The sequence below is a fragment of the Molothrus aeneus genome, chromosome 2 (genome assembly GCF_037042795.1).
Source record: "Molothrus aeneus isolate 106 chromosome 2, BPBGC_Maene_1.0, whole genome shotgun sequence".
Classification (NCBI taxonomy): Eukaryota; Metazoa; Chordata; class Aves; order Passeriformes; family Icteridae; genus Molothrus; species Molothrus aeneus.
In genome coordinates, this window is record NC_089647.1 from 47,381,321 (window position 1) to 47,405,018 (window position 23,698).

The 23,698-nt window shown below is 41.5% G+C and overlaps 1 protein-coding gene across 3 annotated transcripts in view; it reads left to right on the forward strand.

Annotated features, from left to right (window-relative positions):
• The window catches only part of MTUS2 (microtubule associated scaffold protein 2), a 262,354-nt gene that overhangs the window by 177,649 nt on the left and 61,007 nt on the right, over positions 1–23,698 (forward strand). For all 3 annotated transcript variants that reach the window (XM_066544874.1, XM_066544873.1, XM_066544876.1), the window contains one exon: positions 21,240–21,401. In XM_066544874.1, coding sequence (XP_066400971.1) covers positions 21,240–21,401 — 162 coding nt within the window. The remainder of the gene's footprint in view (positions 1–21,239; positions 21,402–23,698) is intronic.

Consider the following 23,698-nt stretch of genomic DNA (forward strand, 5'->3'; position numbering starts at 1 on the left):
CCTTGCCATGGCTGCAGACATTTGATGGCACCATGGTGCTCTCCAGTTATGGCAAGCAGTCCTTCAGCTGAATGAAGGAATGTGGGTGCCTGCCTCAAGTATTGGGGCTCAGTGTTGAGGTGCCTGGCTGGCATATCTCTAACATGGCTGGGATCAAGTTAGATGGGCCTGAGGTCCATGCAGATCTTAAACATCTGCTCAGCAAATTAGGTTTAGGGAAAATGGTACCTTAAAGGCCACAGAACTGAACTGCAAAGCAGCATCTCCTGTTCATTTTTCTTCTCTTTGTCGTTCTGTCATCTTTTGATTTTAAAACCAGATGACATGGGCTTCTATTGCTTGTCTTGCTGGACTTGCTGAGTTTTGAGTCAAGTTGTCAGTCTCAGCCTTCATCAGAGACATTTTAAGGTCTTATTTTTAACTGCAAATTTGGTCTCTATTTTCTTCAATTCTAGTTCACAAAAGCGTATGATGGCAATTTTTTCAGAACAATTTATTTCTGATTGCATGAAAAGTGAAAATCAATCATTTACCCCAACTAACCCCTTAAATCAAATTAGGTTTCCTAATATAGTAGTCCTTCTCAGATCATGGTTTGCATATTGTCTGCTTTAAACAGTGCTTCTTGAATGGTCCTTATTTTAAAATAATCTACATTCCACTTGCAGTTTAACGTGAAGCCTTTTTTGTGAAAATAGAGAGGTTAATGATTTTTTGGTTAAATTTAAAATGTGCAGCCTGAGATTCATGCAAGCAAAAAATACCATCATTAATATTATCACTTTGGAAAGAATGTTTCCCTTCTGGAAACTTTCTTTTGTTTACTATGACCCAGTTTATTAAATGAAACTTTGTTTTTCCTTTTCACAAAATGTATGCCTTTCACTGCAAGTTTTGTAAGTTTTGCTTAGGTTCCTATGCTTCAGAAAATGTTATACAATTCCTGAGATCAGCATACAGTGACCTGAAATATTCTGTGTCACATATATACTGTGTCACATCCTCACTGCAACATTAGCTACTTGCACAGCACATTCTGTGCAATGTAAGCATAAGCCTATGCCCTCAAACAAACACAAGGGGTCATTCCAGATGTCCTGGACCTTCCAGCAATTTATATTTTTAATATCATATTCTTAGTCAGTGCTTAATCATGAGTACATAGATCTTAGATGACCTTGAGTTACTTCTATTAAAAAATAATCCATAGTTTATTAGAGTGTGTCCACCTCAATGACATAGAAAGCAAACAAGTTTAATTGTTGGCTCAGGGGTTTGTGTGTGGCTAACAGTATCTTTGTTCATGGTTAATTCCATAGTCCTTTTTATGTATTTAATGGTTTGGGGTTTTTTCTTACTTGCATAAGTTCTCCATGCAGCTGGAGAGAGAAGGCAATTACCATTTCTACAGCTAGAGAGGACACCTGAAATGGCCGGGGTGCTGAGGACAGGAGGAATACCTGAGGCCACATACCTTCCCTTTGGCCTGGCTTCCTATGGAAATGTGTCTCAGGCAGTCATGTGTGTCAAGGTTCTTGCAGCTCCTTTGAACTCTGATTTTGACAGGGGTTAAGAACTTTTAAATCCCTGCAAATATCCTGAAAGTAAACATCTGTGTAGAGGGAGAGCTACCCTGTAAGTGTTTGGACAGAGAGAAAGGAAAAAGTATGAGCTCACATACTGTTAGGCACCAGAGGATCTGCGTGGGACAGGACTCTTAATAAATATTTCAGCTGTGAGAAAATGTTGCACTTTACTCCATCATTGCTAAAATAGATATGCAGAAAAAACCCAGTTGTCCTCTCCTTTGCTCATGAATTAGCATCTGTTGTAACTATAACCACAGTTGTGATAGCTTTAGTTTCACCTTACATATATATAGAAGCTTTCTTCTGGTAAACTACAAGCTTCATTTTTTATTAATAGTTATTTTATGCATTTCTCAGTTTGGGAACAGAAAATACATATTCATTGAGACTGCTATAAGAGGGAAAATTGCTTATTTTATCTTTCAAAGATAAAATCCCCTCAGTCAATCAGATGATTGCAAATGCATGCTTTTTTGTTTATTTTTTAATCCCATAACATCCAATTAATTTAGTTTAATATCTTTCATCTAATCACACAATGTATCTTCCTCATGGGTGGAAAGTAATTTGTGCTTTACCAAAACATGAAAATAAGTGGTCAGTTATTTCATTCTGCCCTTTTTTGTCCTAAAGCACATCTGGGGCTGTTGGTCAGCAGCTACATTCCTCCCAGCTGAGATACCAGTCAAGCTGGTCAGTCACAAGAGGCTTGTTCTGTACATTGTGCCTTATTTTCATAGTTTTTGATTCATAGCTTCTTTCATAGCTTCATTTTGCTTATTAAATATTTATAGTTAAGAGAACAAACTTTTTAAAAGAAATTGCTTGCTGTGATTTCACATAATGGCTTCATGCTTTAAGAGAATTAATCCATGAGATATCTTAGATTTAGGGAAGCTTGTCTCGTTAGGGTAAAGCTCAGCTCTAGTGAATTGCATTTGATAACATCAGGGACTTAGAAGTCCTGATAAGACTTCTGCTTCAGAAGCTTTCTGACATGGAACAAGCAGACCTTGTTTTGTCAGACAGAATAAGTGATTAAAGGTTTTTTATTTTTCCAGAAAGTAAATTCCCATAAATTTCTTACATCAAGTTATGATATATTGATATCCTCTGAAGATGTGACATTTTCTCTGAATCTATAGTACACATGTATGAATAAAAGTTAAGAAATCTACAATGCTAAGCTTGTAAAAACTCATTCCGAATAGGTGGGTTCTCTAGGTACTGTGACACAACAATTGTCCTAATTTTTCTTACCTTGAAATGCATCTATTGCAGTTGCATTATTCTAGTTGCATACAAACCCAGATGGAGCATCAGCCTGATCCACTGCAACAGATCCTTTATTCTCTTGGGAATGTAGTAATTTGAAGGTCCAGTCTCAGATTACAATCCAGCAGAGCAGTAAGGCAACACTTAATTGTCCCATTTAAACAGTTAACTTATTTGGGCATTTATATCTAAGTATGTGCTAAAGACCTAAGTATGTCCTGAGCTGGAGGAGAACCTTCTGATGGAGATGGTGTTAGTGTTAGTCAGATGTGACTAGTGTTAGTCAGCTCAGCTTCAAATAGTTGTATCAGCAGCACATATTAATTCTGTTTTATTGGCACTTGGCTGCCTTCTAGTTTCTTTGTTGCTTAGCAAAACAATTATAATACTTCATGCATTGCTGCATCAAACAGTGTTTTACAGATGAACAGAGAGTTATGTTTTGTCATCTCTGCATTAATAGCATCATTATAATTAGTTTTATTATTATTGTCCATTGTATTATTTTGCAAATGAGATATTAAAAGCCCAAACAGATTAAGTTTGAGATTCATCCATCCTAATTAGATATCTCAAAGTTAGACTGCCTCAGTCTGCAGTATTCACCTAGGCTTCTTTTCTAATCAGCAAAGAGGAGCAGCAGCTCTTGAAAATAACTCAGGTCTTCCTAGAAGAGAGGTTTTGCAGATGTCTCCTCTTCTCTGCTGACCATGAAGAGATTGTGAAGCCACTTATTCAAATTCAGGTAGTCAGTTTTTTAAGGAAAGATTTTTGCTGAGTTCATTGTGGTCACAAAAGTGTCAGTGGGAAATGTGAAAATTCAAGTTTGGCTTTCTTCTGGTCTACACTTTGGTCCCCCCACTGGTTCCTGGTTTCAGGATATTTCATTTCAGGACCCTGACTTGGTAACTTTTTGCTAATTCAGATTGGACATGAATGTCCAATGCCACAAAAGACCACAAAGTGTTATGAGGTGTCAGTGAGAGGCACTTTTCTGTTGGCAGATTTAGAGATACCTGAACATAGATAATGTTGGGGGATCTTCGGCCGTTGGGTGCACATCTGCTCCAGATGACTACAGTTGGATTTATCAGTATCAAATATTTGTGAATTTTGTAATCCTTACTAAAATCTTGATTCTGCAAACTAGTATGAGATGAAGCTTGGTGCTCTGGTGCTTTGTTTTGCCCTAGTTTCTCTTTGTTAAACTTCATTTTTCTGGTATATAGAACCATGAAGCAATCTTCTACTGCCTTCCTCATCCCCAGGGAAGGAGATGGTGGAGTTGCCAAAATGGGTTTTCCTCTGTGGCAAAGTGATGGTGAAAAGCTGAATTTGGCATTAGGGGTTTCTCCTTCTGGGCTGGGAGACAATCACTGTTCCTTTAAACCCCTTTATATCACTACTTGCAATGTTTAAAAGTTGATCCTCATAGCTTGAGTTGTATTTTTTGCATTTCCTTAGTATGGAGTCCCATCAGAACATTACCAAAGTCCTGGATGTGCCTCCTGACTCTGGACAGGTTTTTTATTTCACACTTTTTCATTAGTCCAGGAAAAGCTGAAGATGGGGAAAACAGTGGAGGTCACCTCTTTTGTCTCCTTTTCTTCTTGTCTCTCCTGTTTTCAGGATCACAGGGAAATCCTCTCTTTAGATATAATATGATGTTAAAAAGCAAAGGAGGTCTGTGCATTTTCATGGAATCACAAAATCATCAAGGTTGGAAGAGACCTTGAAGATCATCTAGTCCAACCATCAACCCAGCATAATCACCTCTAAAACATATTCCCAAGTGCCACATCAAATGCTTCTCAAACACTCCCAGAGATGGTGACTCCATCAGCCTTCTGAATAACTTATTCCAATGCCCAACTACTCTTTCAGTGTAACATTTTTTCCAATATCTAATCTGAGCCTCCCCTGGCACTATTTAAGGTCATTTCCTCTCATCCTTTCACTTGAGACATGTCAGAAATTAATGGATCCCACCTCACTACATCCTCCTTTCAGGTAGTTATGAATTTTGCTCAGATCCTCCTGAGACGTGGGACAAGTGAAGGGAAATGTCACCTGGCAACTGACCTGTGCAGGGACAAGGGCAGCACTGCAGCAGTTACAGATGTGTGAGGCAAGAAAAGTCCAGCACCCTCATCACAACCTCCCTCCAAGCACTTCTGCCCTTCCCACAAACTACATTACAGGTCACGTTTGTATTTATGGTGTCGCTACACATGTTGTTGTTCTAGTCTGAGGCTTTGATGACTGTGCAGCAGAGAAAAGAATCATGTAGCTTTTTGACAGTATTGATTTCCAAAAGCAAAAGCCAGTCACTGACCCATGGCAACATGCTTTTTCCTTCACTGCAGTGTGCTGCACTGGGCCATGGTCTCAGTTCTTGCCAGGACCATTTCATGCTGGAATAGAGAAGCTCTGAGTAAATAAGCAAAGCTGCGACTGTGTCATGGTTGAACCCTAGTCAGAAACAAAGCCCCACGCAGCTGCTCACTCACTCCCACCAGCAGGATGGGGGAGAGAAACAGAAGGGTAGAAGTGAGAAAACTTATGGGTTGACATAAAGACAGTTTAATAGGGAAAGAAAAAAAACAGATATTCAAGCAAAGCAAAAAAGCCCAAGGAATTAATTCACCACTTTCCCATGGGCCAGCAGGTGTTCAGCCATCGCCAGGAGAGCAGGGCCCCATCACATGTAATGGTGACTTGGGAAGTTAATCTCTCCAATGTCTCCCTCTTCCTCCTTTGGAGGCTTTCTATTCTGAGCATGATGTCATGTGGTGTTGCATGTCCCCTTGGTCCATTGGGGTCACCTGTCCTGGCTGTGTCCCCTCCCAACTCCTTGTCCACCCCCAACCCACTCAGGGGCAGGGCAATGCAAGCAGAAAAAGCCTCAGTGCTGTGCAAGCAATGCTCAGCAACAACTGAAGCATCCCTGTGTTATCAACACCATTTCCTGCACAAATCCGAAACACAGCCGAGGAAAATTAACTTTACCCCAGCCAGAACCAGCACAGTCAGGCTGATTATTTCCTGGATTGCTGGATCAGAAAGATTGAACAGATTAATATGTTTTGGCTTATTTCCAGAGAAATTATTTTCTTTTAACCCTATTGTTCATATCTGGCAGCTGATATCAGTTCAATGAAAGACTCCTGTTCTCTTTGCAAAATTATGAATTCACAGTGTACCTTGTAACTAAAGAACCATTTTCAACACATTTGTAGAACACTCCCACTCCATCAAATGCTGAATTCTATTTCACTGGAAACAGTTCATCCTCTAGCATTTTTGCAATGTTTATTATTTTCTTATTCCATTATCTAGGGTAAGCAGACGGAAGAATTTTCATCTAAATATTTTCCCAATGATATGAATAATTAATTTGACAAAATTACAAACGCACAGGCAGAAGAACGTAGTAAAGCCAGGATTTGAGTACCCAGCAGGAAAACAAGTAGCCCTTTGTTTGTTTCCTGCGCCTCAGGTAAGCTAGGATGTCAATCCTTGCCCTGTGCTTGGCGCGGCGCGTGGGAAGCGGCGGTCCCGGAGGATGCGCGGCGGGTTTGGCTCGGGCTGCGCTGCCAGGAGCGGCGCTGCCCTCCCGTGGCCGCGGCCGCCAATCGCTCCCGGGGCTCCCCGGCGCTGCCCGCGCTTTGCCAACGCTCACTGTGCCTAGGAAAGGGAAAATCGATGGGAAATGTATTCAAAAGGAATACAAGGCTGAGCCATTCAACTGCCTTTACAAATTCTTTTTTTTTTTTTTTTTTGTTCCCACGAGGCAAAGGCTTGCAATAAAACTCCCGGTGTTAATTCTCGATGAGCATCGATGTGTGTGAGTCAAAAAGGAACTCAGGATCTCAAGAAATACATATCTCTGCAACTGGGCTCTGTGTATCCAGATGATTTGTGTGGTTTTGCTTAGGCTGGTTGGTTCCCAGGCCATTTCCAATACAAAGGTCGGTTTTTCTTCTCCGGGACTGAAGTCAGTATGTAACAGGGTTCAGTGAGGAAAGCAGATTACTCATCCCATACACTCAAGCACCCCTCCACAGCACACAAGAGACACATTCCTCTTCACACCAAGAGAACTGAAGACGAGAAAGGATAGAAGAAAGTCAGGGGAGACCACCCACCCTCTCTCTATCCAAAGCCTTTCCTGGTCATTAAGACTTGGTCTTTATATTGGACTTGTTCCAACTGTCTGGGAGCCAAGCATCTTTCTCAGAAAAGAAAGAGTGCATGGGGATCAAAATATAAGTAGAGGTTAACCATGTAAATCAAATACTTCTGCATGATGTGTGAACTGACTGTACATTTTGGCAGAGATCTTAGGAAATGCCCTAGATGCCATTTAGCTGCTCCTTTGGGATATTCCTCAATTATTTGTTTTCCAGAGGGAGCTTTTCACTTTCTGAGGAACCAGCACCAGCACGTGCTCCACACTGATGCATTTGTGCTGACTTCAGTGTCAGGAGAGCACATTCCCAGCTGAAGGGTGGGAAGTAGGAGGGTGGGGAGGCAGCAGGGCCAGGGGAGGGTGAGCTCTGGGTCTGGACAGCAGTGAGCAGGGTGACAGGCAGAGCAGCACAGTGCTCCTCATGCAGCTGAGCTGCCTGGAGGGGCTTCTGCAGGTGCCAGCCTGCCTTCATTTTCAGCATATTCTGTTGAACACAATTGCCTGCGTTTGCCTCATCATCAGAGGCATGCCAATTGTACACTGAAACAGCAAGATGTTCAGAAATGCAAAAATGTGGGTGCAGAGCAAAAAAGGGAGGGACTGCAGTGTGGCACTGCTGTGGTGAGTGCTGAAAGATTCCATGGGCACAAGGAAAGACTGGACAAGCCCATAGAACTGAAAGCCCTCTGTGGCTCTGCACACAGAAAGAACTTTTGTGGCTGGAAAAGAGGAGGAGAGAAAGTTCACTCTCTTTTGCTCTGTTTCTGTATTCTTTCTCTTTTCTCTCAGTCTCTGCTGCTCATCACCAGTGAAGACAGAAAACTAGGTTAACGGGGTGTGCTGTCTGCCAATAGGGCTCATGTTTTGTTCTCGAGTGACCTCCCCAAAGCCAGGGCTTGATGTTCTAAAGAGATTCAATTGTCTGTTGTTGCTCTGCACCCATTCTGCAGGGGGGAAAAAGAAGCACAACCAGTTTCAGCTTCATTTTGCTGAGGGCTGTACAAACTCAAGAGCTCTCACAGTTCGGCTTTGTTTCTTACTGAGGTGTTTGCTACCTTTGAGTGCTCCTATTTAAAACCATGACATAGATACACCTACACAGTTTTCAAAGAATTGTTGTTGTCACAGTTGTTGCTAGATATCAGATATCTCGGTAATTGTGACTCTTTTCTATCTCTGTTTCATGCTGTGCCTCTAAATTGTTCAGAGGCAACCTGAATTATTTCCAAGCCCTGCTAGGGAGGCCCCATTCTAGGTACATAAAAGAGCTTATATAGATTGTCGTATTTGCAAAACCACTTGAAGTGCAGGCAGTCTATATGTTTACATAAAGGGAAGCAATAAATAAAGACAACTTTCATCTCGAAGGTTAGCAGTTGTCAGATGTTGAGTTTGTATTAAATATAGTCTGGTAGTAGTTATTAATGTAATTAATAGGTGACATACCGTGTTATGTGCCCTGGGTCGTGGGAAGGACAGTGGCTGTGGACCAGGGAGTCTCTGCTTGTGCTTGGCTAAGCCACGGCCATGTTGCACCCCACAGTAACCAGCTTGTGGCTGTAACCCTTGCCAGGTGACAAGGGTCCTTTTGGGGTGATCTACCCCTGTGCAGCTCAGAAACCCCATGTGCTATAGGTGCCCACCTACAGCCATCCTGGCTGCAGGCAGCTGGGCTATTGGCTTGCTCCACTGCAAACCCAGTGGTGATTTCCCAATACCAAGGGACCCAGCTGGTCTCCGTTCACTTGGAACTTCGAAAAGGCCCAGGAAGGAGAACCTGTCAAAAGATCTTCCTCATCCCTTATTGGACTTTCTTCTGCTTCTGGGGAGCAAATGGAGAACATAACCCTCTACGAGTTCCTTGTATGCAAATGTTTGTTTGTGTGTAATGTGGGATGCTGGGTGGTCCTGGTTTTGTGAAGGAAGCCCAGGCCTTGAGGCTCAAGAAATCTGACTGAGAGACTTGTATTTACCTTCTGAAAGACAGTCAGGCTTTCAGAAGTGATTGTTCCACCATATAAAGAGTCTTAAAACAACTTTGACAGATACAATGGAGGTTGACTTTGGGTCATAATCACATTGAAGGCAATCATAAGGCTTTAAATTAATAAGACTTGTATTAAGCATAGCCTGAAAACACTCTCACTTCACTAATCCACTCAGAGTCATAGCTTTTGAAGGAATCATGTAGCATTTAAGTTAATAATGTATTTCTTAAAAACAGTTCTTTTAGTAGCAAATGTATGACAGCTGAACTTATTGTCCTTAGAACTGTATTCCTGCTTAAATTGGAGTGTCTGTATAGCATTAGAGAGGCTTCCCACAGCTTACCAGTTGGAAAGCCCAGATCCATGCTTCATTTCGAGTATCAGTGCAGTCATTTTGACAGATACAAGGAAGGGCTTTTCCTCCTTCCCTTGGGTCCCAAAAGCCATCCTTGTTGTTCCAGGTAATGTTTAACTTTTAAATGTGGTCACAGTGACTCAAATGTTTGGTGTTTCTCTCTCAATTTAGGGTTTTTTATCATTTTCCAAGTAAACAAAATCTATGTAAATCAGTGGGATTAGTCCTGTAATTCTCCATCTCTCCTGCATTTTGAACTCCTCTGAGGGAAGGAGCCACTCCAGATTCTACAGGTTTCATAGAATTAGCAGCTTGCTGAAGACCAAAGATCCAAATTAGTGCTTTCCATTAAGAAAGTTCCTATCTTGTGGTCTTGGTGGTGCAGAGCCTTTCTGGCCTTCTGGAGTAAAACCTGCCACAACACCAGAGGCTGAATAGCAGTTAGAGGCCTTGGCAGAGCAATGCGGGTTCTCTGTGTCATTTATGAGGCCTTTTCAGAAGGGAAACACTGAAACTGCAGACACAAGGAGGATCCACAGGCAGGGGCTCATATGTTGTAGCTGATGGGGAGCTGGGAGTGCTGGTCTGGGAATAACTGGCACTTGGGTGGGCTGCCATGATCAGTGCAGTGGGATGTATAAACCACAAAAATTCAAAGGAGACCAGATTACATTAGTCCCCCTATTCACAGAGCAGATTGTTGAGAAAACAAGTAGATGGGCAGAAGCTGGCAATGACACTGGCATTGTTAAGTAGGGATGGGCTTCCAGATTGCCCAAAGCTCAAAGAGTTTTTTGATTTGTTGCAACTCCCTGCACTCTGCTAACAAGCACAAGAAGGTGAAATACTGTTGAAGAACCACCAGCACCACCCCAAGTTTATCCAATTTAGAGGTTTTTCAGCAAAATATGTTGCATTTCCAAACTCACAGGAGCCCTTATTTAAACTTCTTTTTTTCCTAAATTTTAGAGAATACAAAGAGGATAAGAACCCTCTCTGGGGTGCAGCAGTTAAAATTTCATTATGGATTTGAACAAAATCACAGCTCTTCCAGAGAAACCAGAGATATCTGGTGTGTTGATTAATCTCAAAAAGTCCTTATTGTTTTCCAGGCTTTCCATTGTCTTTTCATTGTATAAACAAGAAGACAAAACCAAAACAAACTCCAAAGGACGTTCATTGAACTGTGTCATGTAAAAGCAGAAGAAAAATTTGTTACTATTCATAAAAGATGAAACTGTTTGCTTTTTTCCCAGCTACTGAGAAGCTATGGACTGTTTTTGAGGCTGGGATTCTGGTGGAGTGGATCTTAATTTCTAATAATGGCTATCCTTCACTAGGAGACGTATGGTCTGTAATATAAAATATTATCTTCTTGTGTGTCTTGTGGGGCTAGTAGTTTTTCTTGCTCTCAGACAATAATTTTTGTCCACCAGGACCCCCAAATCTTCCTCCTCAGGGCTGTTCTCCGTAAGTTCTTGCCCTATTTTCTAATTTTGATGTAGTAAAGAGTAATATCCTTTCTGCAAAGTGCCTCAGCTGTATCTTCCACTCCCTCCTTCATTTGTGAGACTTAGGAAATTTGGAAGGAGACAGATGGGCTTGGTGCATTGTCTTGTTTCCCAGATCCTAAGGAGTTTACAAATAATATACATGCGGTTTTAATGAAAATTGGCCTTTCTGCAGAACAGTAAAACTTTTCTGTCTCCTCTAAGCACCTCCTTCTTTGTCTTCAGTATCAGTGCTCTAAAGCTCTACCACCACCCCCACGTTTAAATGTCAGGGGCTAGGACTCAGGTGTCCTGAGACATGTGTTCATGTTTAACTGAGAGAAGGAGGAACTTTTTGAGCATTCCTTAGAGCAAATGCACCTTTACCCTCTATGTCATCACAGTAATGTGGTGTGATATCATGGCTCATGCCATTTCAGAAAAACCCAGGATATTTCTTTAAAAGGAAGATCTTGGAGATGCTCTCAGGCTACATACAAGTGCTGAAGAAGAAGGTAAAAAAAACCTAGGTGCATAGGGTAATTATTTTATTATTCATGTTACTGTAATTCTTTTACACTAATACCGACTGAAATTTTTACATAACCACTTGCCTTCAGGATTCAGGAATATGAGAGAAGCACCACGGGCCCTGTGAGGGTCCTGTCAGATTCTGCTGTCGTGGAGGAGAGGGAAACTCTGCAGAACCAGCAAAACAACTCAAAGGAAGATCTACTACTTAGACTCTCCTGAGGCCTCTGCCATTTGTTAGCAGGTCTAAGAGTTATCCAACTCCTCCTGCAGAGTACAGGGCTTTGGAGATCTTTCCCTAAAACTGAAGTACTACGGAAATCACTTGAATTACAATCTTCCAGTAGACAACAGTTTGGTTTAATATTTCTGCACTTTAATTTTGCTCAAAATCATTTACTAAAGGCACTGCTTTTAGTAAACATGAGATAAGAAAAAATTTTAACAGTCACATCATTAAAAAATTTATGTTTGTTCTCCATGGATAATGCCATTTATAGTAGAAGACTGTTTTGTGTTTCTCTCTCCTGGTGGTTTTGAATTGCAGTTTTATACCCAGGCTCCTCCTAACAGACAATATTTATTAGAAAAAACACCTTTTGTTTGATTGAACAGGTTAAGATGTTTTTTGAGGAAGACATTTCATCAGCAGAATTTCTGCAAGTCAAACTTTTTTTTGGAGTCTTAAAATATACAATGTAGCCAGTGCCTGTGTTAAAAAATAAATCTTTCCACTGAAAAATGTTTCCTGACTGTTGAAATTCTGGACTACACAAATAATTTTTTTCCAGATTTATATTTTGCTATAGATTTGGGGTTTTTTTTCTCTATGACATCCAAAATAGCTACAAAACACAGATCTGGACAGGAGTCAGCCCAGAGAAGCACTGTACGTGTCATGCATTACTTACACAGGAGTTTGTGAAAATTAACTGGGAAACGCAGGTTCACTTGTTTTTTCTTGAACAGCCTGTTGTCCAAGAGGATGAACATGATGTGAGCACAGCAAATGGCTGCTCTGAACAGCTTAGCAAACTCCCTGCCTGTTTCCAAAGCACAGATCTGTGCCAATCATCTCCTTTCTCCTCCAACCAAAGAACTGTTCAGCCTTCATGGGAGGTTCTGCTCAGCTGCTTGCATCCTTCATACTCTGAAATGGAGACATCTGTGGGTTTGAAACTCCTTCAGGGCTGAGATGGTGATTAAGAATAAGCACAGTGAGTTAAATTTGAATGTGAAATGAAATAGGAGTTAAGTTCCTAAGCAGCTTTGAGGATCTGTGCCTGAGCTCATAAAATGCAATTAATTAGTGACTAACTGGGGACTCTCTAAGGCTCTTCCATCCTTGAGGTTTCAGTATGACATCTCCCCTCCTCAGCCTCTGTCACATGCTCTGAAGTCATTGTTATGCCACGTAAGGAGTCAGACACATGTTCCAGCTCTCTGATCTAGCGGAATTCCGTGTTGTTGTGGGTTTGGCAGGGAAGGAGCAGGACTGAATGCCACCTTCAGTTCTTAAGCACTGACAATTGTTAGAGCATGGCTTAACCTCTCCTAGTCTGCTGAGCTGTGCCAACCATCATGGATTGCTAAAGCTGGTGGAAATTCATTATCGCTCTTGGAATGTCATTAACACTTTTCCCAAGGATTATATATACCTTTAAGTGTCAAAATACTCCAAGCCAGTGTTCAAGCAAATTAAAAGCAGTGATTCTGGGGAAGAGACATTTATTGATGACAAAATGCTATGAGGGCCAACAGATGTCACTCCTTAGAATAAGGCATGTGGCTCTAATTTGGCACTTCTTGCCATCAGGAGGAACCTCTTGCAGAGCAGATGTCACTTCTAATTCTGTCTTTCATGGGTGCCTGTGCCCCAGAGGGTTTGGTATGCCAGTTCAGAAGCAGGCTCAGTGCCATGAAAGCAGATGGTCATGAGCACAAGTCATGCTACAAAACTGGTGCTTTTAGAAGTGTGGGTGCTGAGACCGAAGGACTACCCAGGAACATCAAAATCTTCCTGTGTGGGAAAATTCCCCCTAAGTAGGCTGATACATGCCATTAGTGCTTTAGTGGTAGTAAAAAATGGATGTTATCTGTATCTTCTTTCTAGTTATTTTAACGTTTAGCCATCCCCTGGTGATCCCAGGGGTCATTCTGGCATCTGAGGGCATTGGACCATATATGTGTCTGTGGCAAAAATGCCATCGGTGCTTGGTGTTACTTTGAGAGCTCTACAGTGCCTGGGAATTTTGTGGTGTAGAGGGCTACACTGCTGGGCAGTGAGGGGGAGAAGTGGCCCCTGGACCTGTATTCATCCATCTCCTCTGTAAGACAGTGCATGATTGTGTCAGATAAGACCTGAAGTAAATCTGTGCTCCTGTTTTTCTTCACGTGCTTTTTGCTTGGTATAGAGAGCAGTCTTTTGCCTAAAACATTCAGCCTAAGTCAAAATTTTGTTGCACCAAAGACAAACACCTCAATTGCCCTCACAGGGATCAAATATTGTTTTTCTTACAAATTCAGCCTTCAATAACAATCAATTTCAGTAGGATCCCAGAAAACCTGCTGCTTGGATATAGCTACTTATTTACTCCCCCAAAATGAACCTTAGAGGAATTTAAATGTTTAACTGATATGTAATATGTTCTTGACTAGTGTCAGCTAGAAGAGCTTCCAAAACATTATGAGTACATTCTTGCCTTCAAGTCAGGTTTTAAGGACCAGCCCTTCCTACAGTTAATTGATAGGCTTCAGTAATTACAGAGTAAGATCAGATTACTCTGATCTGATCTGTTAGAAATTTTAATCCATATGTCTAGGAGAAGCTTGCAGCAGGTACGTTTTTCTCTTCTCAGTTAGAGAAGCAAACATTTCCCCAGTGTGTAATTCTACTGCATCAGCTCCTGCGAGTGCCACAAGAGACACTCCAGGGGAGTATTGTCACGGTGGGATGTGTCTTGTCACTGTGATCAGAGCCATACACTGAATGACGAAGCTTTGCAGGGAAGATTTGGTCATCAATGACCTTTGATGGCTCAGCTCCAAGTAATGCCGGGAGATTCCTCTTTCAGAAGGTAGATACACAAGGTCTGAGGCCCCTTTTAAAATGTCTGTGCAGCCCAGGTATCTTTGGCACTATTCCAAAAAACTTATATTATCTCATCTGACAAATACTACAATTGATCAGCAAAATACTATGCTGTCTTTGCTCCATGTCCTATGGGGTTTTTTAGCCAGCCAATGCAAAAGCTCTCAGTTAGCCAAGCAGCTGTAGAATCCGCCAGTGGCAGGCAAAGCTACCACAAATATACAGACTTTATTACATAATAAAATGCTCATCTTTCCTGACAAAGGTGTAACATCTCACCAGAACCCAAATAAAATGGGTTATGTGATTCCAAAGTCAGGCATAGTCAGTGAGTTTTCTGTAATTCCCAGTAACACATACAGAGATTTTACTCTGTGGTGAAATTTTCACCTTGCCCAATGAGGCTTGTAACACTTCAGGAGGGAGCAGCACATGGCTCCACTCAAGTAAGAAATTCACATTGCCAGATCCTAAAATACATATTTTATTTGGTAATGTGAAATTAATTAGTTAGCATTGACACAAGGAGGTGTTTCAGCAGAAGGCTGTATTTCTGCTATCTATTATATATGAAGGGCACTGAAGATATGTTTGTTCCCCTAAAATTAATCTATATTTCAAAAACTCAGTGTCATCAAAACCAGGAAATCGTGTAAAGGAAGGAGCTTCAATTCCATCTGGCAGGGGCAAAACATGTCTACTTTCCTTAAACCCATTTTGATGTGAGACTAAGTCGAATGACCTCCTTTGCCAGTGACATGGAGCATGCATGGCCCAGCTCAGTGATGCTCCTTGGCTGCAGCTCCAGCTGTGCTGGTGAGAAAGGGAAAGCCTGGAAGCCAGGCTAAGCCTAGTGTCCTGATCCCTAACCCTATCCTTCACACTGTAGCCATGGTTTTGTCTGCTCTAACCCTCTCAGGAAAAGCTGCTGTGATCAGCCTGGGTGGTGTAAGGATGAGACAGCCTATAATGCTTGTCCAGCTTTTGTTTAGCAGTGTAAATACAGTCTGATGGACCAAGTCTCAAATAAAGGCCATGTGTACAAGGGCATCCTGCTAGAAGTAGGGTTACCAGGGCTGCCCTGGCAGCTCAGCTGCCACCTGAGTGAGGAAAGCACAGCCTGAAGAGGTGATGCTTCCCTCTGTCCTGCCAGAAACACCACATCTCTTTTGCTTGCCTGGATCAGCTACAAGTGCAGAACACAGCCCTTGCAGAAGCAGTCAGGACAGCTGGAGGTGATGGAAGAGCCTGCCAGTATAGCTGTACAGAGCTGCTTTTGCAGCTTCTCCAGTGGTGGTCAACCTTGCAGGGTTCACACCCTTCAGGTGCCCAACAGCTTTCTGCACAGCCAGGTCCAGAGGCCCCAAACCATCTGACAGCAGGTGACACAGGAGAAAGGTGCTTGGCTTTAGGACTGGAGGGCACCAGGAGAGGGATGGACATGCAGCAATCTTTTACAGGTGTGTTAATGTACAAAAACCATGTCTAGTCACAGTTGTCATCAATCACCAATGATTAATTGGCACAAAGGGCACAAAACTCCCTTCCTATCAATGAGAGGGCTGCCTCAGAGGTGATCATTGGCCGTGCAGAGACCAAAAGCTGGCTAAAGCTGTGCTGACAGGCACTGCAGATTTGGCTCCTTATTTTGGTGGAAATTATTAACCTTTAAGATTAACCTGAATTCAGAATTCAAGTTTCATTTTTGAATGTAAAGACTTCTGAAAAATCAGCTTTTATAAAGTGATATGATCAGACACAACAAAAGTATTTTACAGGGAATTATTGCTCAAACATCTTTGTCTGAGCCAAAAAAAAAAAAAAAAAAAGCAGTAGGAAGAAAGACTTTGAGCTAAGTAAGTTAGGCTTAAGCATTGTGTGGACATCAATTCTTAAGCATCTGGTTGGAAAATAAACCTGTCATGAGCTGGTGCCTGATCTCTTGCGTATTTGGCCTGAGGAAATACCAGGCACTGTCTCTCTGCAAAGGCAGAAAACCCCAATTAGGCAGCTAGTAATCTTATGTACTATCAAAACATCTTAACAACATGGTTAGCCCTCAGGGCTAATGATCACACTGTACCTCTTGGTCCGTAGCTTTGTTTCAGCTTGAGCTACAGAGCTGAATGTTCAATTGTGTCTCTTGAAAATGACATTGTGTGAAATGAAAAGTCATATTAAAATATGCCATGCTGGACTTCAAAACAGCAACCCTTAAAGTAGTGAAATTAAAATCTTGCTTGACAGGTTGCATATCTGGTAATCATTCTATAAAATTTGCTTACCACTTCACAAGTAACAATCAGGAATAAAGAATGGGCATTAACTGAAGGATGGGCAGATGTCCAAAGTTAGTGAAAAGTGTATCTTGGAGGTTTTGGTTTTAAGCATCACCTGATTATTTTCAGCAGTTTAGGTACTTTTCTTATCAGATCATTCCCCATGGCAGTGACTTTAAATTTCACATTATGCTTGTACTTTTGCTTGAAAACTAGGGCACAAAAGTGCACCTAGTAAAACCCAGAGGAATAATACATCCCAGTATTTTGCAGGTGAAAAAAGGTCATTCCAGCCTCATTCATCACCAGGTTTTTCTGCTCACTCTCTGTCTCTGCTGTTTCCTTGCTGTGTGAATTTGGAAAGTGGCTCAAATCCTTTTTTAAAACTTCTTCAGTTCTGTGACTGGGAAGTGATTTAGAATTGCTAACCTGTAGGCATCAAACAAGCTGCTTTTCTAGAGAGGATGCAAATTCTGCAGCAAAAGGAGACTTTATTGCCCTTGACTTCAGACAGGGAAATCTGTAGCTGTGGGGCTCCAGAACACAGCCCTTCCTATCATTGTCTCCTCTCAGATCAAGACCTGCCACACAACATGGTCTAATTAATTTCTCATCAAATCCAGAATTCTCCCCCTTCATGTTCCTGCTAGTTTTACAGTTATAGGTATTAACATATAATATTTCTATCCTTTTTTTCTAAAATTTGTAAATAATTTCAGAAAAGGAGCACTTACAATAGGCACAGACTTGTAGTGATGCATACAAAAGGGTCTTCCTTTTCTGAGGGTGAGGAGCCCCTGAAATGAGCTGCAGACAGATGGTAAAAAGAGTGGTGACAGATACTGAGAAACAGTGGTTCAAAGACATCTAGGAGCCAGTGGGATTTTGGTCATGATATTCTGATATTGGTCATGATTTTGGTCATGATATTCTTCAAACATGCAGCCTACAATATGTTCCCAGCCCTAATTTCTCCATGTCTACTGGCAAACAAGTGTAGAGGAAGAGTGGCTGCAGCTGGGACTTTCCAAAGTAACTGCAAGTCTTCAAAGGAATGTTCTTCTTTTCGATATTTTTTTTTTCTCAGAAGCAGAAGAGTAGGATTCCTTGGGGCTCATAGTAAGGAGATGATAAAAGTGAGGCTGAAGGCCTTCAGCCCCAGCAGATTGTTAATAGCCTGTTAAACACTCTACTGCAAAGTCAGCAGTGCTGCTTCTCATAGAGCACAGAATCTGCAAAAATGCAGGGCCTTTTATGTAGCACCCCAAACAACTCACCAGGTGCTTCAAAGGCAAGCAGAGCCTCCCCTGGTTTGGACAGAATGCCAAAGTAGAGGAGTAGGAGGGAAGAGATACAATACAGCAAAGGATGTGGTCACCTGGAAACTGTTCACCCACTGCACATCTGGTGTTTTTGTACAGGCTTTTACTGGAAAATAAGATGTGGTATCATGGAAAGGCAGATGCTACTGATTCACCTGCTGCAGATAATAGTGGGAGGCATTATTTCACGAGGGACTAACAGATGGACCATCTGATGAATAATCTTTCTGATTTTCCTATAAGTTGATTCCTTGAAATAAATGAAAGCCTTTATTTTCCTCCCATGAGAAATATGCATTCTCCTAGGTCCTTAATTTAATTTCTTCTTTGAATCCTGTTTGAGCTCTGGAATCTATGTGCAGCAGGGTGGAACTCACCTACCTCTGCTCCTGGGGAACCAGAGGCTGCCTTAGTGATATCCATGGAAGCAGCAAACATTTGCTTTTTGGGGCATATTATACACGCATGTGTTGTATCCCACTGTCTCTTTCCAGTCTCCTTCTATGAGTGAAGAGCAAAGTGAGAGACAATGTCTCTTAAGAGAAACATTGACCTTATCTCAGCAAGTCCTGGGTGTCCTCGTATTGCTGCTGTGCCTTAGCTGGCTGCCAGGCACCCACCCTGCCGCTGTCTCGCTGTCTCACCTCCTGTGCAGGACAGGAGAGAAAATAAGGTGAATAAGACCCCAGGTAGAGATAAACACATGGAGATCACTTACCAGCTGCTGTCACAGGCAAAAAAGAACTGACTTGGAAAAATTATTTAATATATTAACAATTAAAATAGAGTTGAAAGGTGTGAAACTTTTCAACCCCCGCTTTCCACACGGCTGCTTTACATTCTCAGCTTCACTTCTCCCTTCCCAATTCCTCTACCTCCTCCATCCCATATCCCCACTGAGCAGCGCAGTGGGAGGAGAATGGGTGTTGCAGTCAGTCCATTACAGTTCCTCTCTGCCATTTCTTCCACCTCACACTTCTTCCTGCTCCTGCATGGGTCTTTACCCAGGGCTGCTGTCCCTCAGGATAAACCTGCTCTGGCATGGTTCTCATGTCCAGGCCCACAGCTTCTTCCAGGGCCCTGCTCCTGTGAGGGCTCTCCATGGATGCAGCTTCCTTTGGGCCATGTCCACCTGTGCCGGTGTGGAGTGTGAATATCTGCTCCATCAGGGTCCTCCCCACAAGCTGCAGGGAATTCCTCTGGAATTCCCCATGGTCTTCCCCAGGCTCTGTAGGGAGCATCTGCTCCCTCTGAGCCTCACACTTCTTCCCTCACTCCTCGCTGTAGGGCACTGAATGAATGTTGAAATTGAGAATAAAGGGTTTCCATTAAAGAACACTTGCACTCTATTTCTCTGCAAATAATAAGAATAATTTACTCTTCAAGGTTAGTGCTTCTGCAATGGAAACTTATAAAAAATAGCTGAAGAAAGAAAAAATATTTCTAAAAGTGGTGTTACCCAATCTGACAGGGTAAGCATATATATGAGACCACTTCAGGAATAGCTTCAGGGGTGTGGTGCAGACAGCCTGAGGTGGACACACACGCTGCAGCATCCCCCTGGCCACCTGGCAGAAGAGATGCCCTCGTGCACAGCTGCAGAGGAGATGGGGCTAGGTTGGGCCAGATTTTCTGCTGTTGTGACTTTATGGAAGTCAGCAGTGTTTTGTCACAGTTAATTCAGCACATAAACTTAAATGTTTGTTACACAGGTGAAAAATGCATGCAGTTTGGATATTCAACACCCACCTGATGTGCTGAGGGGTTGTTTGTTATGTGCAGAGATGTGTAAAGGTGACAAATGCTTCAGGTCTTTTTGTTCCTGTGTAGAGTACACTACACTGTTTTGAGTTTTTAGTGTGGCTTGGGAAAGGTCACATATGCTTGTAGAAGTCCATTTATAATGCAGATACACAATTTAAATTAAGATGTATATGCAAGCAGCCTCAAAGACACAGCAAAACTTAAAGCTGTTTTTTCAGAGCCAAAAGGGATATTCTTCCTTTATCAGAAAGAGGATTTTCTTTTCCAACCTGCTTTTTATTCCTCTAGTAGATTTTCAGTAATAAAGGCAAAAATGAAATCTCTTCTCTACTTGCACACTTTCAAGAAGCCTGCGTCCTAAAAATATTGGAGACCTGGATGAGCCAATTATTAAGATAATGCTATCATTTTCCTGCAGGCAGTACCTAACCAATATTGTATTGTATCTTTGTAAAACAATTGAAATAAAAATTATAGGCCTTTTTTGACATCTTTTGCATTTCTTGCACCATCTCCACTAGTTTTTTCAAACAAAATGTTCATTCTTCTGCAAATGTTTAAGTCCAGATCTGCTGTAATCTTTTGCTCCTCTTAGGCCTTGTAGACAGATAGGTAAAAACAGCACTCCAACCCTGCCTTTCTCAAATGTTAAGAAAATATTGTTTTCCTTATGTCTACAAGGTATCTAGGATGTCATTATTCTGTAGATGGCAAATGCAGAAGGACACCAAACCCATTTAAAGTTTTGAAAGAGGTCAATTTAAGGTGGAAAACTTGGCAACCTAATATTTGTTATGAGAATATGACTGAAGTGGATGTGAGAGTTAAGGCCGACTTTTTTCTTTGTTCTTTATCTTATTATTCAAATGTCTGAGTGTGATCTGAGGGACTCTTTGTGGGAAATCTCCACCTGAGCAGGGGAATTTGAAAACTTTGCACCACTGTGCCCTACTATTCCCCTCTATTTTGAACATCAGCAGCTTCCAAGTGGTGGGATGAATGTGTGGTGTGGCTCCTCCAGCAGCTACAAAGCCATAAACTCATCCACCCTTATATTTAGGAATTCCATGGTTTCTTTATGAGTGTTGTAGCCACATACCTTCACAGAGGCAGACAAAGAGGAGGTCTTAATTTCCTGTTGGAACCAGACTGTAACAGCTGCCAAGACCTAGCATTTAAGTTGTTGGGAACTCTTTATTTCTACTAAGGGTTTATACTGGAGAAAGTCCATGTCACTTAGCCCAAGCTGCAGGGAGAACATGTTGCTGTGGATTATAATTGCTGATAGAAGTTTGGTCTGTATGCTACAGTTCACATACATTTTTTATGGACTTATAATTAGTGCAATTCCGGTCTCCTGCAGGTTCCAGCTTTGGAAATGAAGAGCAGACCACCCCTAGGGCACCCGCACCTTCTAAGGATGCTCCCAAGGGGAGCAGCAAAAGCACGACGCAGGTATCGAGCAGCACAGCGACCCCACGCAGGAGCTTACTGCCAGCACCAAAAACAGCCACGGCACCCACTGGTAAGTGCTCCAAGCTTCAAACACCACCTGCCTTAGGCCAAGAAATGCAGAAACCTTGCTGTGATGCTGTTTTACTGCTTGCTTTTAATTAATTTTCATGCCATCCTGGGGCCCATTGCTGGTGTGCTGATTTGGACTCCATTTGCTGTAGACCCTTTTGAACACAGTCAACAACACAGCTATAATCTGATTTTGTGAGTTATGTGTAAAATTGAAGGCATTTACTGTCCCTAACTACACAGGCCAGAGATTTAGTGTATATGTTGTTGGTTCTCAACAAGCAGCTTTTTGAAAACATTGCATTGCTTTAGAAAGCAAAGCATTCCATCGAGCAGATAATTCATTGCTAGGTATGTTTGCAGTGATGGGGATATTGGCCTCTAGGTTTAAGTAATCTTTGTTTTTTTTTACTCAGAGAGGCAGAAGGAGGCAAGCAAACAAAGCAAAAAACTCCTAGTCTTGTTTCCAGATTGTTTCCTTGCCTAAACTCTCCTTCTGCTCAGTTCAGTTATGTCTCAAATGACCAGTTCCATCAAGTTCAGATTAGATCTGACAGTTTAGATTCCAAAATAAACAATTTTATCCAGGCTGGTTCTTACTCAACAGCGTTTCATCTCTATGTAAGTTCCATTGGGTTTGATAACACATTGCAAATGGAGCTGGGAAGGAAAAGTCAGTGCAAAATATGACACAAAGACTTTATGCCTTGCTAGTTCTTGTCCCCTGGTTTCAAGTCAGATTAACCTGTTGTAGTGGTTTGACCTTGGCTGAACACTAGGTCCCAGGTCCCCACCAAACCAACTGGATGGAGGGAGATAAATACAATAAAAGACCCATGGGTCAAGGTAAGGATGAAGGGATAACTCAGCAATTACCATGTCATAAACTTGCCTGATTTATTCTGGAAGGAAACTAAACATGGAAGTAGGGTTACCTGCCTGTGTAATACAAACAGTCAGACACAGTTCCTGAACAGGGGCAGCTGGCAAGTTTAGGAAGTTGTTATTATACACAACAGACAGAAGCAAAAGAAACTATGATAGTCCAGTGTTCTGGTTTAATTTTTTATAAGCCAAGGTAGCAGCAATTCATAATTTTTAATTATTTTTTTTAAATTAAAAGAGTGTCATGGTCCCTCAAAATGCTAAGCATTTGATAGAGCAAAGGTTGAAATAAATCAAAGAAAATATGAAGGCAAGGTTTTATTGGCAGTTCTAATCTTGCCTCTCTTGCAATAACATATGAACACTGGGTGTAGATCCCAATGTGATAGACATACCTACAGAATGTAAATTTTTCTGTTCAGGTATCCTTTGGACAGTGATTTCTATAGGCTTGATGTTGCATATATATTTAGCATCTGACCAACCTCCTGTGCAAGACATTGCAGTTACTGAACTGAAGCGCTTAGAGCACTCCACAGTTACAGCTGAGGAGCACAGACACTATGTGTATTGCACACAGCATATTTTGTGAGAGAAAGGAGAAAAGTATTTCACAAAGAGGATGGCAGTAATTTAAATATAAATAATATTTCTGAAAGGGTGCAATATCAGGTAATGTAAAAATTGCCTTTGTATTTCAGAGATCCACATAATTTTATCTATGTATGAATAGTAAATTAATTCACAAATGAAAATATCTAGCTATATTAATGAATCAAACATAGCCACCAAAAATCACATGAAAGCTTTCACGTATTAGATGTTTCTTGAGAAGACCACATGAACTGTAAATTTTCCCTTAAAAGAATAAAAGACACAACTGCTCAAGAGCGATTGTATTCCTGATATTTCACTAAAAGTGCTTGTGAAATAAATTGGACTGTAGGGAATAAAAAAAAATAATTAATGAAAATGGACTCCTTTAGCTGTGGAGCAGATGATGCTATGCTTCAGATGATCAAAAAAAAATTGTGGCATGGGACAATAGCAGTGGAAGATCGTTGTCATGCAAATTGTTTTGCAGGCATGAACTGATGGCCTTTCAACTGCTCTGTGAAAAGAGTGCACTTAGTTAGGTTTTAGTGTATTGCACAGCCCTTTTTATATTTACATGTCTGTCAATTTATAGAACAGGGAAAAGAAAGCACATGCTTGACTAAAAAAAGAGAGGTCTTTTAATTTCACTTAAATATATTAGCTACTTTGGGAAGTGCAGTGATAACCTAACTAACACTTACCATTTCTATATTGCTTCATATTTTGTTTAATGATAGGTGAAAGCAGCTCTCCATCAGAAACTTTGCAACTATAATCTAGCTCTGAAATTCATATAAGCTTCCTCTTCCCACAGAT